Genomic DNA, 23,878 nt, shown 5'->3' with positions numbered 1-23,878 from the left:
CCCTCTCAGACAAGTGACAGCCTGTCGAGGTGCAGCACTAGATCATTTGAAATGTCATTATAGACAGTTTCCAGTACTGGCCTGTTTTGAGGTTGGGTTTTTTTTAACTTCTGTTGGAGTATTGCTGTTCTTAGAGTGATTTGTATGCAACAGACTCCTTACTGGAGGAATCACCACACACTGTATTGTATCACTACACCAAAACCTTTCATAGCTGGAAGAGTTTGTGTGGGAGGAGAATATTGCAGAAATTCCACACTGAAGGCATATAGGCCTTCAGAACTACAAGAGCCAGATAACCTATATTTAACATAAATAGTTCATAACATGAGCAGCACGGGCATATCCAGGCTGGTTAAAGACACATCAGAGCGACTACTTACCACTGCGTTTGCACAGACCAACCCGAGACTCCAAAGACCTGGCAGGAGCGGTCTGGCCAGAGAAGGGCTGTTCTCCGTGTCACACGGGAAGGTTGCACCACCTAGTGTCTCCACAGGGAGGGAGAGGTTCCCGCTCTGAACCGAGTCCACTTCCACTATGAGATACAGCATTACAGGCACAGATCAGTCATCCTATTTACTTACCGGTTCTGACTTGTTCTAAAGCAATCCTCCAGCACTTAGACATGGTACTTTCCAGCAGTTAGGAACAGCTCTCACCTTAGCTGGCTTGAAATGGCTCTACAAAAGCCTTCCTTGAGTTATTAGATAAAAGTACAAACATGATCAGGGCTATAATTCTTTCATCTCAAGATCATATGTCAATCACTATGATCATTTGGCCTTTAAGTTTGGGGTTAGTAACTTCATCAGTTTGGTCCCAGGATGGCACTTTCCAGATCAAAGTATTATCTGAAGAATCAAGCTACTGAACTTACAAGTGATCTGATTTCTAGGAATCAATGAAAATTAAATACTTAATTTAAAAAGGTAACAAAAGCAGCAGATGAACATCCCACTTTGTGTGAATCACACATTTATTGGTATAGAAGACCATGATAGCAGTTAATCAAGAATTAAAATTATGTATCCCATATCACATCCCCATATCAACAGTAAAAGCACAAGTTTTGGTCTATACTTAGACAGATCCAAATTCAACCCTGACTCAATTAAAAAGTTCTGTATTAAAAATTTTTCTGTCAATTAACATGACAGTGAAGATGGTACCTAAGAGTGAGAAAAAGCTACTAACAATTTAAGATTGACAAAGAAGCCCAGAAATCGCACCCTTTGATTAACCAAATATTATTCCTTTGCTTTATGAGCGAACAGTACATGTTTTCTTGAAGAGGATGAGGCATCTTCATACTTGCCCCAGCCTTTACCAAGAGGCGTACTAGCAGTTGCTGCTACTGTGGATTTCAGGTTAGCCAGCAAACCTCTCTTGGGTTTTTGTTGCTTTGGCTCCTCTAAAGAGGAATGCTTTTTCTGTTCATCAAGTTCTTTTTGCAGGGAAGACACTGTTTCTTCAAGCTCAAGAACACGTTTAGCCCAGTTCTGCAGACTGTTCATTTCTTGATCCTGTGAGGATAAGGCTGCGTTAGGTATGTGAACACTGCACAATCCCATTCACAATAGCTCATTTCCTGTTTCAGGTTATTTTACTGTACCAGGAGACACCCCTACAATTACTGTGCCAGATGGCTAGTCAGTACCCACTTCTTCTGTGTCATTTTAGAGAACAGCAGACTACAGGGCTATCAGATCTAGTTTGAGACTAAGCCTGACTGAAGATGCTGATGCTAAGACATTTAGCCACACCATGCAAAGAATTGCTGTTGTTCTAGGAACCAGTGAAAGGCAGCTTTGCTGTCCTAAGCTGCAGTTACTGAAAGCATAACTAGTCAAATCAAAACTGTAATCATTGTCACATGCCTGCTAACCAGGACTGAACAAACACTTTGAGTGGGCAGAACACAGTCTCAGAGATGCTCTCTAATCCTTGTGGTTAGAGTCATCTTTCTACGTCTTAAACTAGTTAAGACACAAAGTTCAGGATGAATAATTTTCAGGTCTCAGACTTAGACCAAAAAGCATGCAGGAGGATCTAATGCCTGAAGGAAGGCATCCCTAAGCAGTCTTGTACCTACCTTGCCAGGTTACAGATGAGGCATAGATGCAAAGGGTCAACAGTTCAAAACTTTTTTTTTATTTAGGTATCTAGTTGATGCCTGAGGTCAGATGCTGTCAACTCTATGAAGTCTCTGCTTCTGAAGGAAAGATTTCTTTTGTTTTTCTATTAAGCAGTTTACCTGCCCATATCTCTTATGCAGCATGGCAACCTCTGCAGAAGTGTCAGTACAGCTTTAAAGCCACAGATCCTTAGGTCTTGTGGCACTAACAACTCACTCGCCCTCAGCAAAACACTTCATGATTAGAACCCAAGTAGTATTTTCATGGCTTGACAATAATTTGTAGCATCTTTAGATTAATGAGGGTTGTCAGCACAAAGTTAACTTGTTGACCAAGTCTTGTCTTACAAGATACAAAGTCAAGAAGAGAAGCACAAAGCCTCTGAGGATGGGAAAAAAAAGCAAGCCAAAAGCTTAAATAAAAACATTATGCTAACATAAAAACAAATTAGTAAGCCCAAACAGTGTTTTTACGTGCACAAAGATGCAGAAACAACCAGAGCAACTATAGAAACAAGCCATATTAAAGTTGTTTTTAACATGTTGACAAACCTTGAGCATGATTGTATGCTTCAGTTGACTGTTCTCTTCTGCCATTTTTCTGTAACCTTCATTAGCTTCTAGCAGGGTTTCGTTTAATTTCTTTATTTTACACTTCAGAGATTTTATAAGCTGAAAATAAAACCCATACACATTGAAGTTCAAGACAGCACTTTTTACACTAATTTTGTTTATGATTAGAACTCATACAGGCACCATAAACATTCCTGAATATTGAGCAGTGCAAACTGGAAGATGAAAGCAATGAAGACAAAGCCTGCTTCTCAACCTCTTGTGTCCCAAGCCATTACTTCTGGTGATAAAATACAGCTGGAGCACTCAAGGGCTATTGTGCCAAAGCTACTAGATTTACACAGACCTGTCAAAAAACTACAGCACAGACTACACTAGAACAATCTGCTCCTTTTCAGTAAGGATAGTTAAAAGAAAGTTCTCATCTCAATAACACCATTTGTCTAATGCATTGGAACACAGTTACAACAGAAGACCTCTCCTTTCTGATGGGAATACTGATGGATTAAGTCCTGAGGGGTGTGTGTGGGGGGAAATACTCTGAACTAGAAAAAATTAATATCATCAACTTACTTCTACAAGGTTGGAGGGAAAATATCTAGATTGCAAATAAAACCTTTGCCCATGTTTAATGGCTGAATGGGAGGGAATTAAAAATAATGAATTACTCATCACACATGCACAGATATGTCAGGCAAAGCAGCAGGAAGGCACTAGCAGAACCATCTGCTGTAAGTCACTCTCACTTCAGTTATTGCCAGGCAGCAGTGCCATCAGTCTAACAGTTTCTAGCCACACACACAGGCACACAAAATCAATGCTGCATATCAAGCATAAAAGCCAAGCTTTCTTACAAGCATCAGAATTTGAATCTGACATAGGAAATGGAAAACGATGTACAATTCTCAATCATGAGTGGAAAACAAACACCAGAGCCATGACATAAGACATTAAACTTGTTAGTGAAAAAGTTATTTTTGAAGTACACTTTCTCAATAGAAAGGGGTTTAAGTTGACTTTCCTTTTACATGGTTTATTAGAACTTGCTGGAACTATTTCTTCAACCCCTACTCCTATTTGTTATTAGTGAAAGGAGCAGGGCTTGTCTCTTTCCTCCTGCCCATCCTCTTTAAATATGTGAAGCCAGCTGTAGCCTTACAAGAAGGTAATTCAAAGTATAGACCAAAAGTGCATATCTAAAAATAATTAATAATTGGTTCTGATAACACCTCCTGCAGCTCATCATTTCCACCTCTATATGCTATTGAAAACACAGGGAACTTACTACACTGAACAAACAAGTTCAGTGCTTAGAGGCAGGACTGGTTTAAGGCACTGTTTTGGTTCCTCTAGACATGAAATGTTACCAGATCTTTTAACTGTTCCCCTGTGCATGAGCAGGCAGCCTTTCAGGAAGGCAAGCACTGAGGCCATGGCAGGAACGATTACAATACAAGGCTACATACTTCCCTACTTCCAAGCTGCATCATGGTCACCATGTGACTTACTATAGTAGTGGATGACTTTAAAAACTACAGCAAAGCCAGAACACAGCCAATCTCTGGCAAAAGTAATGCACAATGAGAACAGGCTTTTTCTCTGAACTTGATGCCAATTTGCAGGAATCTCCATGCTTTTGTCTACAGTGCAGACCTTTAAAAGCACTGAACTACACCAGAGTTCAGGACTGTTATCCTCAGATTTTTTAATGACTAAGCAACAGCTACCTCTTCTTTCTCCTTGCATTCTTTCTGCAGGACTTCATTGTCCCTCTTCATTGTCTTGTTCATAAGATCTGTAAGCAAAAAGAGAAGTTTGCTTCTTGATACACAATACCAAAATTAAATTGAACTTTGAATGTCCAGATTAAATTCCTACCTAGTTCCATGTTATTTTCAGTAGTCACTACATCTGGATTGGGACTTCCCTGAGCCAACAACCTCCCTGACTGTTCATCAAGTTGCCTTTCCAATTGCAGTATTTTACTCTCTCTGTCCTGAAAAAGAAGAGAAAGGCCACATGGTAGAATTGGTCAAAATTTCTGCTTAACTTGATGTACTACTGCACATCCTGCAATTATACTACATATACTGCATGTATATATGCAGTTTGAAAACAATTTCAGGTGGAAGTTGTTATGGTTGAGTAAGGAGTAACACTCAGATCATGAGACCTTTTAGGAATAAATTCTTTTACACAGCAGTCAACTCTTCATGACTGATGATTACCAAACTGTATTAAAGCTAACCATACACCTGAAAGGAAACCATAGTGCATGTGTGTTAAATGCTGTTGCCAGTTCGCTTGCTAAATAAACAAGAACATACTTCACAAAACTAAATTTTCATTTCAATCTTTTTCAGTACATGCTTGATTTCTCACTCTGAAATACTACCGCAGCAATTTAACGTGTCACTATGAAGTTGTTAATCTAATTATAGTTCTCTGAAGCTGCCCACTTGGATTTCATGTTGTGCTTTCCCTTGTCAATTAAGAATTTTACATCTTATGGATTTAATCAGGTTTCTTCTTTAACTTGGTACCAAGACCATGTTGTTCTTTGAATCTTCCCTTGCACAGCCTTGTGGCCAGTACAAGAGACAGCTATGATCATGGAGAGTGCTATTAAAGCACTTCCATTCCAACATGGTGTGTAGCTAGGACTTATGTGAACATAAACCCAGGGTTTAAGTGTGGAAAATTGTAAGCCTGAAGGAGCTGTAAAAGCAGAGACTGTTACACAATACAGTGGTGCTTGTCAGTGACCGGAGAGCTGTAAAAGCAGCAGTGCTTACACATCACAATCTACAGCAGAACCCCACTTCCCTCATGTTTTGAAAAGAACCCACCCACCAATGGAGTGCAGTGTGCAGTGGGAAAGCCCCTCTGGTGCACACCACAGATGTTCTATTCTTCTCCTGCAGACCTCCTGAAGGGGCCGAAACCCCCAGGTCTCCTCCGGACACGCTGAGCTGCCTTAGCTATGCGGACACTAGAAGACCAACAGAGCTGCACATGGCTCAGTTGCAAAAGGAATAGGAACTTACAGACACCAACTATAGGCAGTTCTAGGTATAAGTACCATTCAGGAAATTAAGTTCTCTGGCATAAAGTTTAATTTCTCATCAGTTTGTCCCACAATCTCCCTTTAGACCTTCAGAGGGGAGATCCATTACGATTAAAATAGCTACCCTGTGCTGAATTCTCCACCAGCCCTTCCAGACTAGTTTTTTACCCTATACCTCACAATGCTGAGGATATCCACAAAGCCAGACCACTGTCTACACCACCCCTCTTTGTGTACCAGTCATTGTGCTACAGACAAAGATGATTTGGATTTAATTGAACTGTGCCCTCAGAGATGAGGAAGTTCAGGTATACACTTTAGGCAGTGTTAGACAGAAGACAGCTCTTTCCTTATGGTTAGCACTGGACACCAGAACAGCCAGGCTGAACTGCTTGCTATTTTGTCTGTTCAGTGCTACATTTAAGATTCCTGAATTACTCTGTTAAGTAAAAGCAAAAGTTGACACTAAAAGGTTAACACATTTCTTTTAAACAGCAGTCAAGTCATACCTCAACTTTCTCTTGTTCAGCTAGAAATTCTTCTATGGGAACATAATGCTCTTCAATTTGTTCCATTGCACACATATATGCATGTTTCTTGATGGCTTCTTTATACATTTCAAATTTGCTCTCCAGTTTTTCTTCATAACTGTCTTTCATATCTTCCAGGCGGTTGCTAAGTACAAAATGTTGTGTTTACTTAATGTGTTAGCATTGCAATTTGACTGCATGTGTTGAATAACTTTGGTACTGCCAGTTCACCTAATCATAAATTGTGAAGTTGAGACCAAGTAGTCATTCTCTCCCTTTACTCCTTTATTCTCAGTCATCCTACAGACTTGCACCAAGGCATAACTTCTACTTGGCATATACCAAAAAAAGCACTGCAGAAAAACACATACTTAAGATCTATCAAAAACATGTTATGAAAAAAAAAAATCCACCAACATGTAGTGATAGATACTGCTACACTAAATTAGACCTTATATTTGAAGTGTATTTCCAGGAGGTATCTTTCACACTGTCGGTTTGGGGTTTTATTTTTTCCATTAAATATATATGACTAATTCCCTTTGTCTTATTATTTCATTACATGACACATTACTCTGGTCACAGTTTTTTAAAAAATGCCCCAGCAGACACACAGAGCATCACCTCAAAAGAAAAAAATATGCCTGTTTCACATATTTGGTCAAAGCTACCCAAGCAAATTTAAAGTCAGTGCAGGTGTTAAACCCTAGTGTGTTCAGCTAGCAAATTAACTGGGGGTTAGTCTCTGTTGGTAATTCAAAGAGCAGGAAACAGATTTCAAGAAGGGAACAGTTAAGAGGAAGTGAATTCAGCTTGAGCAATCCAGACACACTTGAAAAAAATCCCCAAATTAGTAACATCAATGCAGGCAACCACAGTCGTTTTTAAGATAGCATGCCAACAAGGGTTCATAAGTCATCCAGGAGCAAGAATCCAAAAGGAGGCCTCAAAATGTTTAAAATTTAAACTACCTAAAACACATGCATGCATACTAACATGAGCAGGTTCAAGTTTTGAAACAATCACAAGCCTCAGTGACCTGTGACAGTCTTCCACATTTGCTAGATGCTAGCAGTGTGTCAGGACAATCTCCAGGAGTTAGCAATTATACAAAGTTCAGAAAGCAACATTACTTTTTCACTGTACAAGGAAGAGGCTGATCTGTACAAGTTTATTTTAATGTTTCTCCTTCCCTTTTCACCAGAAACTGTCTAACTGTCCAGTCCTAACTTCTCTAAAAACAGCAGTATGAATGTCTTGCATATACATAAATATGCATATATATAAAAATGTATGCATTTATATATGTGAAATCTTTTCAGTCTTGAGAAGGACTGCAATATGACTTGCCTCCAGGCTTCCTCGGTTTCCAACAGCTGTCGGAACATTGCTTCTGCCATCTCTCTACGTATCTTCACCTCCAGGAGGAGTTTACTTTGCCTTTCTGCAACTAGTTTCGCCTTTAGGTTCTCTGTAGTTTTCAAGAGATCCTAAATTTAACATATTTCAGTTCAGAAAACAAGCTAGAAACACATACTGAAATGTATGTCAAATGAATTATTAATGCAGTCATCCATCCACAGAAGGCATTTCTACCAGCCTGTATTTTCAGGGGGGCTACACTAAAGGTTATATATTTTCAAATATTACTTCCTATTGCAAAGACAACCTTTCTCCATCTTGATGGTTTCTGCTATGAAAGGTTATTACTGTTCTGGAAGTTAAATATTTCTACAAAAACTTAGCATAAAGCCTACTTTATTTTTACAGTTTAGTGCTATTAGACTGTATAGATTTCCTTTTAAAATGCTGCAACTTGTTCCTGCTGTTCCCTAGAGCACAAATTACTAAAATGCTGTTTTAATCATACATATTTCTTCCTTACTCTTCTCATTGAGCAATCAGCTGCATCCCAAATTTAACACTTGAACTAACTAGAAAGCCACAGGTGACTTTCTACAACAACACTTGTTCCCTCAGAACTAGACTGCTTTAGGCCTTTCTGAGACTGAACAGAAGTTTACAGTTCTCATTTGATGCAGCTTCCAGCACATCTCATGGTAAAAGGTTCTAATAATAGAGGCAATAGCAATGGTGCTCTCGAGTAGACTTCTGAGTAGATGTGTATCTACCTCATGACTCAAAATGGTGATGTCCACTTCCTCTTCTGCGGAAGTTTCAGTATTGTCAGGAAAGTCATCTACAGATGTGTCTGCATCAAAGTGCACAACAGGTTTGCCATTGCTTCCATCTAGCTTGGGTGGAAAATAACCAAAACTTTTGGGTAGGATTGTCTGGATTACCTGGAAAATCCAGAATTGAACACACTGATTTATCAATATTGCAAGTATTGTGATACTAGGACGAAGTGACACGAACACACTGTTGTAATTACACTATATTTAATGATTGCAAGAACATTAACCACATTTTCATGTCTTTTAGCAGACAAAACCATCTAGCAACACAAATATAAGACTTTGGTACTCTTAACAAAGGGTAAGTAGGAAAATTTATCTACTCTCAAACTTAGTAAGCTCATCTAGAAACATTTTCTCTCCCTCCCTAAAGTATAAGGTTCTGGTGTAGTTTCCTGGAAAGTTAATGAAAACCAGCAAATTCCTAAAACATTTGTTCCTTCCTGGGATACTATGACCAGGATTCAGCAGTTCACGGTAGTTATTTAAAGATTTTAAGTGTCTATGTGATAGGACTATGTATCAGAGAAGCTTGTCTCAGCGCACGTTCTTATGAAAGACGGAGCTGAACAGAATTAGAACAAGTCTTTCTCTCTGATATCTTATTAGACATGTCATTACAGACTTGAATGTGTCAAAACTAACCCATGGTTTCAGGCTAGTGAGAGACTTGATTTCTGCCATGAAAGACAGCACAGCCCATGATCCTACTCCCTACAGAAAGCAGCTTCCAGGGAAACTGAATGAGCGTAAGACCAAACATCAACCCCAAGTCCTGAATTTAATGGGAGACTGACAAGCAAAGCTAGCAGAAAGCATGAAGGCATGTAGATTTAGCAAAGGGGGTTTACCTTCAAAGGAGAGGAGCATACTACCTTCAAGCTTTAACTTACAAAAAAGTCTTCCCTTTTTGTTCATTACCATTGTTACTTGCACTTAACCAAATAGCAGCAACACAGGCACAAGAGGTCCTATTCAAACTATAAAATAAGAGGCCAGTTCTTTAACTACCACCACTAGTTGTCTAAGAAATTTTAAACAATTGCCATCTTGTGCAACAGATGGTTAACTACTGTACACTGGTTTGATCAAAAACAATTCATCAAAAGCTTGAATTTCAATCTTGCGTTTGCTCAGATATGGTATAACCAGTCATACCCAAAAGTCCCCTCTCTACGTTTACACAGAATGTCTGTGGTGCAGAACTAAACAAGCCACAGACAGCAGCAACTATCTTAACTTCTTATCACTCTGAGAATAGGCAAGGTTATTGGAAGCCTTTTTGAGGGAAGCCAATGCAAAAGAATTAGTTTGACAATTCAAAAGCCCTAATCACACTCAAGTCCATACAAGCTGATCATTTCACAAACCAAGAGTAACAAATACAAAATAGCAGAGGAAGTAGCTGCACTCTTACCTGTTTGGCTATAGCTGAAAATTTCATTACATGTAGTGTTTCATCATATGTGGAAGCATGTTGATTAATGTTTACAATCATACAAGCTTTGCCTTTCCCACAAAAAAATGGCTGAAACAGACGAGTCAGTTTGCTCTCTCTGAACGGAATGTAGCTTGGCTTCATCCTCATGGAGAAAAGGATAACATAATTGTGAAATAAAAAAACAATTGTTAAATTGTGCAATACTGTAACTTAGCTTAATTCTTCTTCTCTCTTTCAGAAGAGATCCAGCAGGATGCTCATACTTAAGTCTGATCTATTTCACATCAAAGAGCAAGGTCACCCCCTTGATCTCAAGCTCTCCAACAAATCGAAGTACTTAAAAGCAGAAGTATTATAGTGTCTGCATCACGGTTCCCTCATGCTACAAAGCAGACACTGGAACAAGCCAAAGCAGGCGGGACATCTGTCAGCTCTCTGATCAATCTACCTGTATAATCTGGAGGTGAAAGGGAAACAGACAAAACGAACTCTCTACACAGAGTGTATTGTTCATACACACACTGGGCGGGGGGGAAAGCTGCTAGTTGCTTCTTTTTATTCTCACAAACAGTTTTAGAGAGAAAAAAATGTTCATTTAAGGTACTCCAGTGACATCTGTAATAAAGGCAGCATACAGGATTTGATAAATTTCCATTTTCCTCTGGCCACACAAACCCCTTGCAAAAACCTAATGGGATGCTTAGGTTTTCAACCCAAAACTCAATAAGTTGTTTACAATTTGTCACTTACTTTGGATTTTGATTTTGCTTCAATGCTGCAATGCATTTTCCAAGGATATGAAGAGAATTATTAATATTTCCTGCTTCTTTTAGTCTGTCTCCAAAGGCCTGTGTTTTATTACACCTCTCTGATCCAGCCAAATCACAGAAAGACAACCTGTGTGAAAGAATTATCCAGAGCACACAAACTTGTTTCTAAACAGTATGAAAATAGAACTGCTTGCCTTTTTATTTCTTTGTATGTCTAAAGTGTAAATGAGTGACACATTTCAGCCTACCTAGATCACAGAATAAGTTGTACTTTATTGTTGATGCTTTGTCCAGAAGGCACTACACAATGTGTTTAGATAGGATAACAGCATTAACCTATCTTCCCATTGTACAGAAAAATATTTGAACAAGATTGCTGTTCCTAAGACATATTCAACACATCCAAAGAAGCCTGCTTGTAGTGTTCATTTAAAACTCCGTAGGATTTCTTAGGTAAAAAATCCAGTTTAGGAACAAAAATTGTACTGCAATCCTTAAAATAAGTACTTCCAGACAAGGTGAGAGGTATTTCTGAACAGTTTTGCATAGTGGGGCTACACTAGAGAAACCTAGAGAGGACTGCAGGATAGCAGTAAGCTTCAGTCCACTGCAGTCTGCCTCTTTGGATGCAGAACCATGTGTTCACTATTGCAAATGAGGGGAGAAGTCCTTCCCATATCACCTCAGAGCTCTTTGTTTGGCTATAGCAGTTATGTGCTACAAGACTCATGCTATTGAATTGTCCCTCATGGTACAATCAGCAACAGTTATCCTTGATAATCAGAGAATTTCATCACTTGTGCTATATTAAGAAAGCCCTAGAAATAAAGGAAGCTCTGGAAGTTAGATCATTTATGTAACCCAACTATTACCCACTTACACATACATTTATTTACATAAAATAACACCTTTGCAAGATCACAGCCTTTCATGGAGCTAAGTACATATTAATATTATACATATTAATGAGGCATATTTTTCAACTCTGTTAAAGGCTGTGATCTCATGATCTTTATCCTTTTTAGTAGAGAATGAAGAGCTTTTTCTCATAAGCAACACAAACTCTGCCATTCACCTAACAGCTGCTGCAAGCTTTGCCAGGGGAATACAAGACAACAGGAAACAGCAAGGAACACAGAAGCAGTCCTTTCCTCAAGTTATCTTTCCTTAGAGTATCTATCAATGTAACATCTGACATTAAAGGTGTTATACCAGTAGGAGATGGGACTGAACTAGAACACTATTACAGACTATCCTCACTTTTCTAGATCAAGCCAAATGGACAATTAATCAGAAAAAAAAACCCAAAGCAGCTATCTGTCTAGCCAAAAGATTACACCACTTCCTCTAAATCACAACAGAACAGGTAGGCACTGCTCACTGGGTACACCTACATTAATGTTTTGGATCTGAACAATTTTTAAATAAATCACCTGATGATCATCTCTTACTGTAGATTGTAGCATGGAGCAATCCCAGAGCAGGTCACCTGCATTCTTTTTGGATGACAGACTGGAATTTGTGTTTCAGGAGCATATCAAGGGTAGTACCATAAACATTTAGTCAATAAATTCCATTCTGGTCCCAAAGTAGAAATATACACTGGCTTAGTTTATACCTTGGGTCTTCAGCAGCAACTACTTCACTTTAAATTTAGAGACTGGTTTCTACCAGATTATTGGAATATATACCACGTTATTACATAGTATCACTCTATCCCCACCTCCCAATAAGACATTATACATATATTTCCATCAATTTATGTCCTGCTGACAGTTTTAATAGCTTCCTTCAGACAAACCTTAACAGAATAGGCAAGGAAACACTACAATGCCCATCCCTATCAGTGGGGTGCAGCCAGTAGAGATGTGATTTCCTTCTCAGCTGTCAGAGGATTTGTTTATTAAAAAACAGTTCACCAGTTTAGCATATTTACAGCTTATCAACTTCCCAGAAAATATTTATATTCCAGTAATCAGCTGAAGCATTCACTTACTCTGAAACTCCCAGAACACATGGTTGATGCTCATCAGTTAGCCTTAGGAGCCTGATTGAAAATATACTGTGACTGGAACGGAAAGAAGTCCTTTTTAACAACAACAGTTATGAAAATTAAGCAGTCAGGGAAGCAAAATTAAACTTGTATGCTACAGAAAGTGTAGTGCTGAAGAACAGGAATTTATTCAGTAGTGTACATTAGTTACCTTTGCAGTGCATTCATTTAACAGCAAAAAGCAGCAATAAGTTGCATTTTGTGACTTTCCACTTCATTCAGTACAGGAGAGGGGAAAATATCACATGAAGCCTAAAAGTTGTCATGGAGAGCGAGTAAACCAGTTCATTTAACTTTTTACTTTACCAATCAGGAGATAAATATTCAAGTACTCATAGTATACAAGCTTTAGACAGTATTTGAACTCAGTAAATCTAAACAATTAATTTCTTGAAAAGAAGTTAAAGCTTGGAAGTCCTGTAATGTTGCCTACTTCAACACACACAGTTCTTGGTTCAGTTTTGGAATGACTGTTTTCTAGAAAAGTTGAATTTTTAACATCAGTTAAAGACTAGGGTTTTTTGGTCATCAAGCTACAAACACAGTGGGCATTTGGTGTCTGAAACCAAACAGAAAAATCCCAGAACAAAGAGTGCCCTGATTTACTGTATAAAGTGGGGTCAGGAAGCACAGAAGAAAACACTTCTCTAGTATAGATTTAAAGCAGTGTGTTGTTACTCAGCATCAAGTAACAATTTAAAAACAAATTTTCTAAAAAATAAAACCCCAAAACAGAAAACCCCCAAAACATTACTCCAAAATTATATAAAAACACAATTTAGAAGTAAGCTAAGTAGAGGTCAACATATTCTCTGAATAAAAAAAGGCACAAACTAGTTCTTTTGTGCACTACTTTAGGTCTGAGTGAAATTCATGTGGAATCATAGCATGATATTTAATGGCAGCTGTCTTGAGCTAACACAGAGCCACATAACTCATGCTTTTTCTCTAAAAAGCAGGTTAGCCCTAGTATTAGCTAAGCATACAACATGGCCCTTCCACACTTAAAGGACAAGTTAATAAGTGGGCATTAAAATTAAAAAGGCATTTTTAGCAGAAAGTATACCACCATCTCTATTTCCTCCCACTCCATCAAACCACATTCTCCCTGATCTATCTCCGAGAGCTAGGTAAGATCTAGGAGCTTAATTCTTAAGGTACCAAGGAAGCTCAGCTAAAATCCTACAATCTAAAAGGCTCTAGATAATTTAGAAGCACTGAAAGGTAGGAAGGAGTCATGCAGTATGTCTCCTACTGACAGACTCCAGGTTTCCAAGAATTATGTGCTTCCAGTGACAGAGAATTATCCAGCTTTTCTTCAGCATCCTCATACAGACAATTCCACTCGGCACTATTGGCATTTGCCAAGATGTAGAGCCCTGTTGGCACTCAAACGTCACCACAATCAGATCTTTTTGGTTATCCAAAGCCATGAACAGCAACCCAAATCCAGCTACTATTAAAGTCATAGGGTGTCTCCCAGCTTTCTTCCAGAAAGTTTCATAATTAAACCAGAATAATCAAGCGAAGATTTAAGCTATTATTGAAGAGCAGCTCATTTCAAATATATTCTACAGTCTTCTCCTCCCTTCCCCTCCTCCTCCCCTTAAAAGAAAAAAAGGACAGACTATACTTATAATTAGAGGAACAAACCTCCTACTTGATTGCTCATTCATTCTAGTACAAGCAAAGCTTCGGTTCTTGTTTCCTATTTTTAGGATTTTGCAGGCTTCTTCAGTGCTCCGAATGCTAATCCACCTTAAGTCTGTGAAGAGAGACCTTTCACATACATTTCTGATCATAAAAGAAATTCTGTGACACTGCTGAGGTCATAAACTGGTATTATTACCTTTAATATAAGAATTTCCTCCTTGATCCTCACAAATTCTTAAGACTCTGCGCTTCTGAGCTTTTGATGTAGACAATACGTTCAATAGATCATACACATATTCGTTGTAAATTTCACAGAAGGAAATCCAAACAGATGCTTGTGTTCTTTGGTGATCCTTAGTCGTGTGTACATCAAGGGGAACAGAGTTGTTCTCTGCTAATCCAAAACAGAGAAAGAACTCAATGATCAAACAATTCATTGATAAGTTTGAATTGCAGTATATATAACCAGAACCTTCTAAAAGGGGGAGACTTTTATATGTTTGTGTAGTACAGCTGCATGTAACAGCTTACCCAAGAACATTTAAACTTCTCAGCAGTCACCTGTAACCAAATCATGTCCAACTTCTAAGCTACCCTCTACCACAAGCTTCCAGCAGCTTATACACTAGCTTTGCAGAACTAAACCTCTCTCTTCCACCAAAAGGAGAAGTTATCAAAATATTTTTACATTGTTACTCTTTCTCTAGAGTTAAGCCATTAAAATTTCTTTTAAAACTATGTATGTTTACTTTGTAACACAACACAAATACTTTTAACCCACCAATAATTACCCACTTATATTCCTAAACTTCTATTCTTTTTCCCCCCACAATTTTTCCCCACTTTACCTAGTGAATCAGAAGACAGACATTTATAAGCACTGTGTGAAGACGGCGACTCCACATCACATGTGTTTGTGACAGTATTTGGGATGCTTTCTGTCTCCTAGAGAAAATAAGAGACCATTACATCCACATGAATGGACAATCAGAATAGAAGTAGTAAAAAGTGGCAGTAATTCTGGTATTTAAGATTTAAATACAGCAGTAGTATTAAATGTTGAGCTTCCCTTACTCCAGCTGCAAGTGAAATATTTTTTGCAGTACTGAACTATAAAAAGATTTAAAAAAATAATAAGTGCTCTTTCTCCCACAAGAATTATTGCTCTCTGCTACTGCCAGCAACCTGTTTTGGAAGCCAATTGCTGCTAACACAGTAGACTTACTTTACACTTTTGGGAGAACCCAAATCCTGTCAGACTGTGACAGCCCAGAATGCCTTTATGAACGGGTAAAATCTGAACAGTATTTCAGTCAACCAAAGGAACTGGAGAAGTAAGCGTTTCGTTCAGCACAACAGAAGATTAAGGAGCAGAGATTCCTCATTTGCTCACTCTTTGCCAGCCACTTTTGCGAATCATAAGCTTGTGCCAGGTCTGTGAGTGTTTGAGTCAAACTTGCTTTAAGACCTTAGAGTGAAATGATTGTTTCATAAAGGACTTAAACCTGATAAACCAATAGCTTCATTCGGCTTAATTCAGACTTAATTAAAAGGCCATTTAATATCCTGTACAGATAACAGCACAATTTCTTTAAGCATACACATTTGCTGAATTTCTTTACATCAACAAAATGACTTAAAAACCTGCCAAGACTTGTCAAAGCATAGGCTTCAAATTACCACTAGGAAAACGGGTGTAATTAAGTAGCAACTCCCACTATTCAGCGATTCCAACATCTCCATGTACTAACCTCCCTTCCCATATTTTATACACTGATGTAAATTTTCATTAGGACATTTCACCCTGGTTACCCAAGAGTCATCCTACAGTAGAAGGCAAGGGGAGGGAACAGATTCAAAGAGTTTCTAGCTATTACAATGCAGTGCTAAGTTCATTATGGATTGTCTACTGACACCTGTGTCACTCGATATATCCACAGTGGAATTTTCACAAACAGAAAATTATGAAGCCATACTTTCAGGTCTTCCATTTGGAAAATAAACAGCATTTATTTTATAAATTACCATTTTACAATGACTGCACTGTCTATATGCTTATGTTGCTAAAGTATTTACAAACACAAGCATGGATTCTATTAATTTTGTTTGTAAAGTATAAAGCAGAATTCTAAAGCAGGGTAAGGGACTGACCCATATGGCACATCTAAGCATGTTAAATGTGCACTGCAATGTAAAAAAAAAAAATGTACTTGTGCATGTGCTAAATTTTTGTAAAGGTATTTCAACAAAACTGAGTGAGTTAGCTACATTGCTATCCTGCTCTTCAAATCAGACAACCAAATACAGAAGAGAATATGAAGATGACTGCCTGCAAACAAGTGGGAACAGGAATTGGCATTGTTTGCCAGTGACAGCAGCTGACATTTAATAGCAAATACAGGACAGGTGGGAATAGGAATGCAAGTAAAGCAGCTTTTAATCCAGTAAAAACTAGTATTTACACCATTGTGTAGAACAAGTAAAGGGAAAGAAAGAGGTGTGAACCATGTCAAACAAGAGTTTTTGCAGCAGGACTGTATAGAGAACACAAACAGTAGAACATTAAATACAAGGGTATCACAGCAACCTCCGAGCAGTTTAAATTGAAAGAATGAAAGGAACAGCAGGCTCTTTCTGCATGACATGTAAAGCAAGCCTGTGAAAAAGACCTACAGAAACCCATGTAAACCAAAACCAAGCCCACCAAACCATATCTGCTCTCAGATTACAAGCCTGAGTGAACATCCAAACAGTGATGCTATTCACAAGCTATCGAGCAACATGGCTTCAGCACTGCAAATAGCTGAGCTATCACTGAGGAGGCTTTGTAACACGTAAGCAAGGTCTTGGCATGTATTGTTTTCCAGGTGCATTTGTACCTGTCCCTCCCGATGGTGGACCCTTGCCAGCTTTTCAGTGTAATGCAGCAGCATCTCCATCCCCTGCTGCAACATTCAGTAACTGCACTATTAAGAAGTCAGACATCAGTTTAAAAAATGGAGTATTTTTAATATAACTCTTTGCCTTACAAAGAAGGCATCTTGTTCCAGACCCTGACCTCCTGATTGTTCTTTCTTGCAAGCCTGTAGATTCCATAAGGTGGTGTTTGCTTGTGATTGTTTTTGGGGGGGTTTTTTGATATTTGCCTACTATCCTCCTCCTGACCGTCTCAGTTTTTCTTTAAGACCCTCACCCCCTACTCATGTGAGTAAGCTTTTAAGACACTCCAAATAAATATGCAGCCTTCACCATCTTTTAGATTTTTTTCATCTGAACTCTTTCCTCAGTAGTTAACCAGACTCAGTGTAAACTAAGGCCAGTTTGCAGAGTTTTAATTAAGCAATAGAATTTAGAGTGGAACTTTACACACCCATTTGATTCATAGAAGAGTATTCTTTCAGAGCTAACTGGAGTACTTTGGCAACATTGGTCTCTAAGGCCACAAAGAAAAAAAAAAGAAAACCCAGTCAATCATTACTCCTATACTTCTCAGAATTCCTTCAGTCACTACAAATGATAATCCCCAAATGCAGTATGTTTACAGTTCAGGTTAAAAACTTTCTGAACATATGGAAAACAAGCCAGATGTTTTGTGACAGTTGACAACCAGCCAATTTAGAACGGTCATACACTCAAGGGTACCCATTTCCTGGTGAGACCCATTTCTTACACAGAAATTACTAGATAATGAGAGTAGGAGACTGCCACAGTAATTCTACCTACCATCATCAGAGACCAGAGTAAAAGATACATACAAACCTCAGAAGCAGGCTATAACCCTCTCAGGAAATTCACTTTGTGGTATCTCACTCCATATACCATATCAGAAAAGTTTGTTTATAAAGCTATGCAAATCACAGTTTTGCCAACTTTTTAGTCTGCCTTCAGACTGTCTTCCACCAAAAGAAAGCCATTTGCCCTCTGTGGTGACACCACTAAGATATTGCCATCATCTCTCCTGAGCTAGTACTGCAATCTGAGCACCACCCAGAGACCCAGCCTGGGAACCTGACCCAAAAGAAGCAGGTTCTAGATAGGTCAGCCTTTAGACACTTGGCAAGTGCAAGTGGTACCACAGTGTCAGAACTGCTCCTCTGTGGAAACCCAAAACCAACCAGTTACCTTATTATCCCAAGGTTCACCAAGTATCCATACTGTAGATTTAGATAAATCTAAAGAATCAACTGTGACACAGAGATTTTATTAAAGACAGTCAGTTAGAAAGTGTTTGAGAAGCTCCATTTAGTAACCAGGAGGCCTTTGGTAACTGACCTCTTTCAGTGATGCGAGAACAGCAGTTTTTATGACTTCTTCTTGCTTAACTTGTGCTTCTTCTAGTTTCTTAACACTGTTGCTCAAATATGGTTTAAAGTTCATCTTCAGGTAATGCCTTCCCCTTATGTGGTTAAAAATCACATCAAGCGAGCGAGGCAAAATACCAAAATCTTTTGAAGTCCCTTAAAAATAACAAAAGATAAAATGTAGACATTCATACAAACTTCTCATTGGATTTTGACTCTGTTGTTATATATGTATATATTTTTGGCAAACAGTCTGTACCTTGGATAGTGAATGTCTTGCCTGCATTTGTAACCCCATAAGTAAACACCAGCCCATTCACACCATTAACATACGCTCTTACAATCTCTTTCATTGAGCCTTCAAAAAATTCACTCTGAGTAGTTTTGGGTCCAAAAACCTGGAAAAGTGGCATGGAGAAAGAGGGGAAAACATTGATAAATTACAAAGCATTTTAATATATTAATACATTATACATATAGTATATTTTTAATATGTTAATATATTTTAATACATTAAGTAGTGATTAATAGCAACTAGTTTTTCAGAGCAAGCTGAGTGGAAGATACCAGCTTAGTTTCCAGTTGCCTGAACCCCTTCTGGTTCAAGGTTTTCCACTGGGTTCCCTGCTTGATTCTGAGCGTCACTCTGCCTTCCACACAGCTTTTGAGTATTTTCCTACTACTGATCACATACTGCCTGGTGGATCACATAGTGTTTAGTGGATTCTTTCAAGAGCTCTGCTGGTGATGCACAACTCTGTACCAGCCACCCACAACCGAGAAGATCAGCATTACAATGATGTAAATGACTCCATGCCTGGAGCTGTTTCTGTTTTGATGCAAGAAGTTCTTGCAGCAGGTCACAGAATTAAGCAGCTTACTTTCAGTATAGAAAGCAGCTAGGCTGCAATTCTTTCAAAAGCAAGTCCCTAAGCTTATGCTTACCTAAGATGTTTTAAACAGGTGATTTCCTGTAACAGTTCCCAGACGGGGGCATCTACAAGAACAGCAGAACTACTGTAAATCTGCACCTACAAGAAGCTTTTGTGGCAACTAATCAAAGGAAACAGAGATACCGCAGAAGCTTCCTTGTCTCATTTAATAAGCACCTCCGTTGTAACACAGCTTTCTTGATGCCCTAACAGTAAACAATCAGCCGTCTGGGGGGGGTTAAGGCAAGTACTGTGTAATTCAAAGAAGAAAAAAAATATCAGATTGCATGGTATAGCAGAAAACACAATTTTTATCATTACAGGGGATATAACAAACTATGACTGAAAATTAGAAAGAAGTTTGGATACCTTAGAAAAGGTGAACTTGTGCACAGAATTGCCAATCCCTTTTTCACTGTTTTTCATTGCAGAAGACTCTTTAGGTGCATTAAGAATTACTGTCTGGGGATCTTCAATCGTTACACAACCCTTAAAAATAACACAAGGCAAGGTAAAGGAAAACTCTACACAAAATTATTTAGGAAAAAAGCTATCTAAAAAAAACCCCACAAACTCTAAACCCTAGTGTTTTAATCTATTTACTAGAGCCACAGAGAGTTGCAAAATTTTATATACTCAAGGCATGTAACAGCTACAGAGATTGCCACTTCACATCAAAGTCGGGGTATAGACAAAGCTGAGGCAATCACCTGGAGCTTTCTAAGAGTTTTTAAATGTTTCTAGGATTCCTTCCAGCAACCTTTAACACTTTCTAAGCCATAGTTATTTTGTGATTGTGGCTTGCACAACCCTAGGCTTGAAAATAAAGCTGTATAGAAACCTAATGGCTTTCCACTTCAACTGTTTCAATGTGAAGCAAGCTATTAGCAGCATAAATGAAGTAAAATAAGTATTCTTTGATTGATAGATAGTGTTATCAGTAATGAAAGAAACTGAATTAGTTGTAATTTCATTACTATTTCTCAATTAAAGGTGAAATGCAGTTACCTAGCACTCACTAGCTAGATAAATTTAGACTGCAGTATCACAGGAAAATTCATTTTACACCAGACAGGCTACCAGAAATACAAAGTGAACAACCAGTATAGTTTAACAGTGACATCAGCCCAAGGATTGAGTGTAATTACATCTGACATTTATGTTCAGAGGCTGGCCAGAGCTGGTAAGGCTAATCATCCATGTGCAGCTTGTGCGAGTCTCCATTAACAAGTCTTTTAACCAACTAGTATAGCAGCTCTAAGAAACTGGGTACTGAACTTACTGTGCCAGGCTCTAAGCACATTTACTCTTTAATATTCCTCCCACCTTGCCAGGAACAATAACAATGGTCAGATCTACTAAATCCTACAGAGCTACAGAAGAATTCAACATCTGCAGCATGCGCCATCAGATGCCACCAGCCTCACCGGAGCTCATGAGCTGAGGCCTTGAAGCAGCCAGATCTGCAGGACTGGAAAGCAGCCAGTAACACATCACTCCTGTAGCCTTCCCATGGCTAACCTCACAGGTAAGTTGGCAGGAGTTGGAACACTTCTGGCACTGCACACATCACTTACATCTGAAGACAACTGCCTGCTCTCCAGCAGATGACTCACTGGCAGTTGTATCACAAGTACAGAATTTCATCCAAAGCTCTTAAGCTTTACTTGTATAAATCATTATCACTACTAGCAACGATGGATCAGTTAACCTGTTGACCATCTATTTAAAGCATCAGTCTACAGCTCTAAGAAACAGGTCTTGGGTTCTACTGTTTTCTTTTCTTGTTATGTATTTGCAACAAAGATTCTTTCCTGAAAATTATGCATGGCAAGGACGAAAAAAGGACCAAAAAACTCAGTTGATCTCTCATTGATCGTAGAAATAGGAAGGGGTGTTTTTTTGGTTGGGTTTGGTTTTTTGTGACCAAGCATCATCTTCACAGATTCAGGTGATAGTTAAGAGTATTAGTAGTAGAAAATATTAAGGATGCTGTCAAGCATTCAGAGTTTTCAGAGGCTGAGAAAAAAGCCTTCATAAAGGTTCCAACTCCAGCAGATTAAATGCAAGAATACATTAAAAAAAGCAAATGGCAAGAAGCAAATTAGGACCAATGTTAAATCCTTCTCTGAATGGGTCAGGAGCAAGATGTCTATCAAAAAGCCTATGAGACCCTGCACATAAGGGCTGAGAAATATATTGTGAGACCTTGTCCTTCAACTAACTCTGTGCATCAGTGTTCACAGTGGTGGAAGAGGGGGCAGGGTAGGAAGAGAGGTTTGTCCCCCCATTTGTCCACTATCTGGATACAGTACACAGCTTTTACAGAATAAAGTTCTGGTTTACAATACTAGGCATTCTTTGCAGAAGAAAAACTTTATTCTATAACTAACCTGAGATTCATGGTTTTCAAGCTCAGCGACAGAAAAGGGTCTCACTCTCAAGAATACTTTCAAAGGTTGATATACCTATTCATTAAAAAAAACCCAAACCAGTTATAATGGCCACTTAGAAAATAGAACATCTCCAAATCTTATCAGCATATATCTCTGATGCAATATGTGCTTACTACCTCACTTTCTCCTTCCTTACAAAGTTCCTACCCTAAGCTTTCATTTGCTTCTTTACCTCCTCATGTCCTCAAGTAACTCCTTTTTTTTTTTTTGTTCCCACCTCCTCCCACCCTTAGCGTTCTTTGATGACAAAGCCAAGATTTCGATTTAAAAAGAACACCCTATTGAAGGCATAAATTGCACTGCTTCCACCTTCTGGTCTCAGCCTGTAGTGAATTAAAGCTGTATGCTCTAACAGCTGCTCTGAAGTACCACACTTCCATTTTGTAGGAAGCATGTTCAAAGATGAACACATCCTTAGCCTCAAGAGACCCTTTCATGACCACAGGCACTGAACTCCCGTACTCCTCACAGTAACAACTATAAAATAGCTCTTGGTTATTAAGGTGGGCTTTTCCATCCCATATCATTAGGCAAAGGTCTCCCCATGCCAGTGAGGCAGTAATACCAGGGAGATTTTGGGAGGGATCCCAGCATTCCTTCCTTTCTCACAGAGCTTCAAAGTCCCTGCTTCAGCAACTCTTCCATTCAGCAGATGGATTTACCAGAGCTCTCCACAGCCCTCTCGTGATGAGCACCCCATTCATCACACAAAAGTAAGTCACCTGAGGGAAGCCACCACTCCAAAAAAGTAGAGAGGGCTGTAGAATCTTCAAAAGCATACTGCAGAACAGCATTATAGACTTACAAGCACCTAATAAGTTTTCAACAAGGACTTACATCCTGCTTCAGCTTACTAAAAAGAATGGTACGGTCCCATTATATTCAAAGTATAATTACTGAAGTCCCTCTTTCTCAAAAGCTTAACATAACACATCACATAGTATCAATCTCTACGTGCTACTGGCTACCATCTATTTGTAAGCAATGAGATGAATCGAACACATCTTGGGGACAGGGGAATACAGCAGTTCTTACCAAAGAAATATTTTCTAGAATTAAAGCTTTAAAAAAAAAACTGCAAACAAACAACAAAAACTCCCAAACCACAAAACACCCCAAAACATAATTAACAGACACATTACAAAACCAATCCACACCTCCTGATCCTCTGCCTTAGGCAATACTGTCGACTCCAAAGGTGAGGGCTTATCCTCTACATTCAGAAAAGAAACCGTTTCAAGCAGATCAGATACTTCCGCAGAAACATAGTTTCTCCTCTTCTCATCCATTGCTCTGTGCAAAGGAACTTCGGGGGGGACACAAAAAATTCCATCATTTTCCCACAGAACAGGCAGAGACAGAGAGAGTGAAGCAGAGGTGAGGGCAGCTGTGTATAAAAAAGTGACTCTGAGGAAAATAAGGTGCTCAAAAGAAGCCAGGGAGCGTGAAGGAGCCTTAGGAAGACGTTACAGCTGGGCTGTGGCAAGGAACACGCATGCGAACGCCCGCTAACTGTCTCCGTAGGGCACCACTCTCATCCACCCCCAACCGCGGGGCCGCGGCCTGTAGCCCCCGACCCCCGGAAGGCTCAGCAGCCCCAGGCGTTAAGGGCTCGGACACCGGGCCCGGGGCCGCGCCCCTCCTGTTCAGCCCCGAGGCCACCGTGCCCTGCCTCAGCGAACCGCCGGTTCGAGCAAGGCCCTGTCCCTTTCCACACGGGAAAGGGACGGCCTCGGGGGACCGGGCAGGCACCACCAGGCAGCTGCC

The 23,878-nt window shown here is 39.2% G+C and overlaps 1 protein-coding gene across 1 annotated transcript; it reads right to left on the bottom strand.

The window, feature by feature from the left end:
- Positions 1–1,250: 1,250 nt before the first annotated feature.
- Positions 1,251–23,400, bottom strand: LOC311189019 (kinesin-like protein KIF20A; the record flags this gene model as incomplete). Its single annotated transcript, XM_084260604.1, has 18 exons — positions 1,251–1,526; positions 2,690–2,809; positions 4,438–4,505; positions 4,589–4,706; positions 6,287–6,452; positions 7,658–7,797; positions 8,440–8,610; positions 9,923–10,088; positions 10,697–10,843; positions 12,713–12,784; positions 14,423–14,534; positions 14,619–14,813; positions 15,271–15,367; positions 18,695–18,879; positions 18,983–19,121; positions 20,025–20,144; positions 22,049–22,123; positions 23,269–23,400. 18 exons carry the CDS (start codon positions 23,398–23,400, stop codon positions 1,251–1,253), a joined length of 2,499 nt encoding a protein of 832 aa, XP_084116730.1.
- Between the last annotated feature and the right edge of the window lie 478 nt (positions 23,401–23,878).

This window comes from Gallinula chloropus (assembly GCF_964237585.1).
Source record: "Gallinula chloropus genome assembly, chromosome: 2".
Taxonomy (NCBI): domain Eukaryota; kingdom Metazoa; phylum Chordata; class Aves; order Gruiformes; family Rallidae; genus Gallinula; species Gallinula chloropus.
The sequence above is the reverse complement of the archived record's forward strand: the minus strand, read 5'-3'. Positions and strand labels throughout refer to the sequence as shown.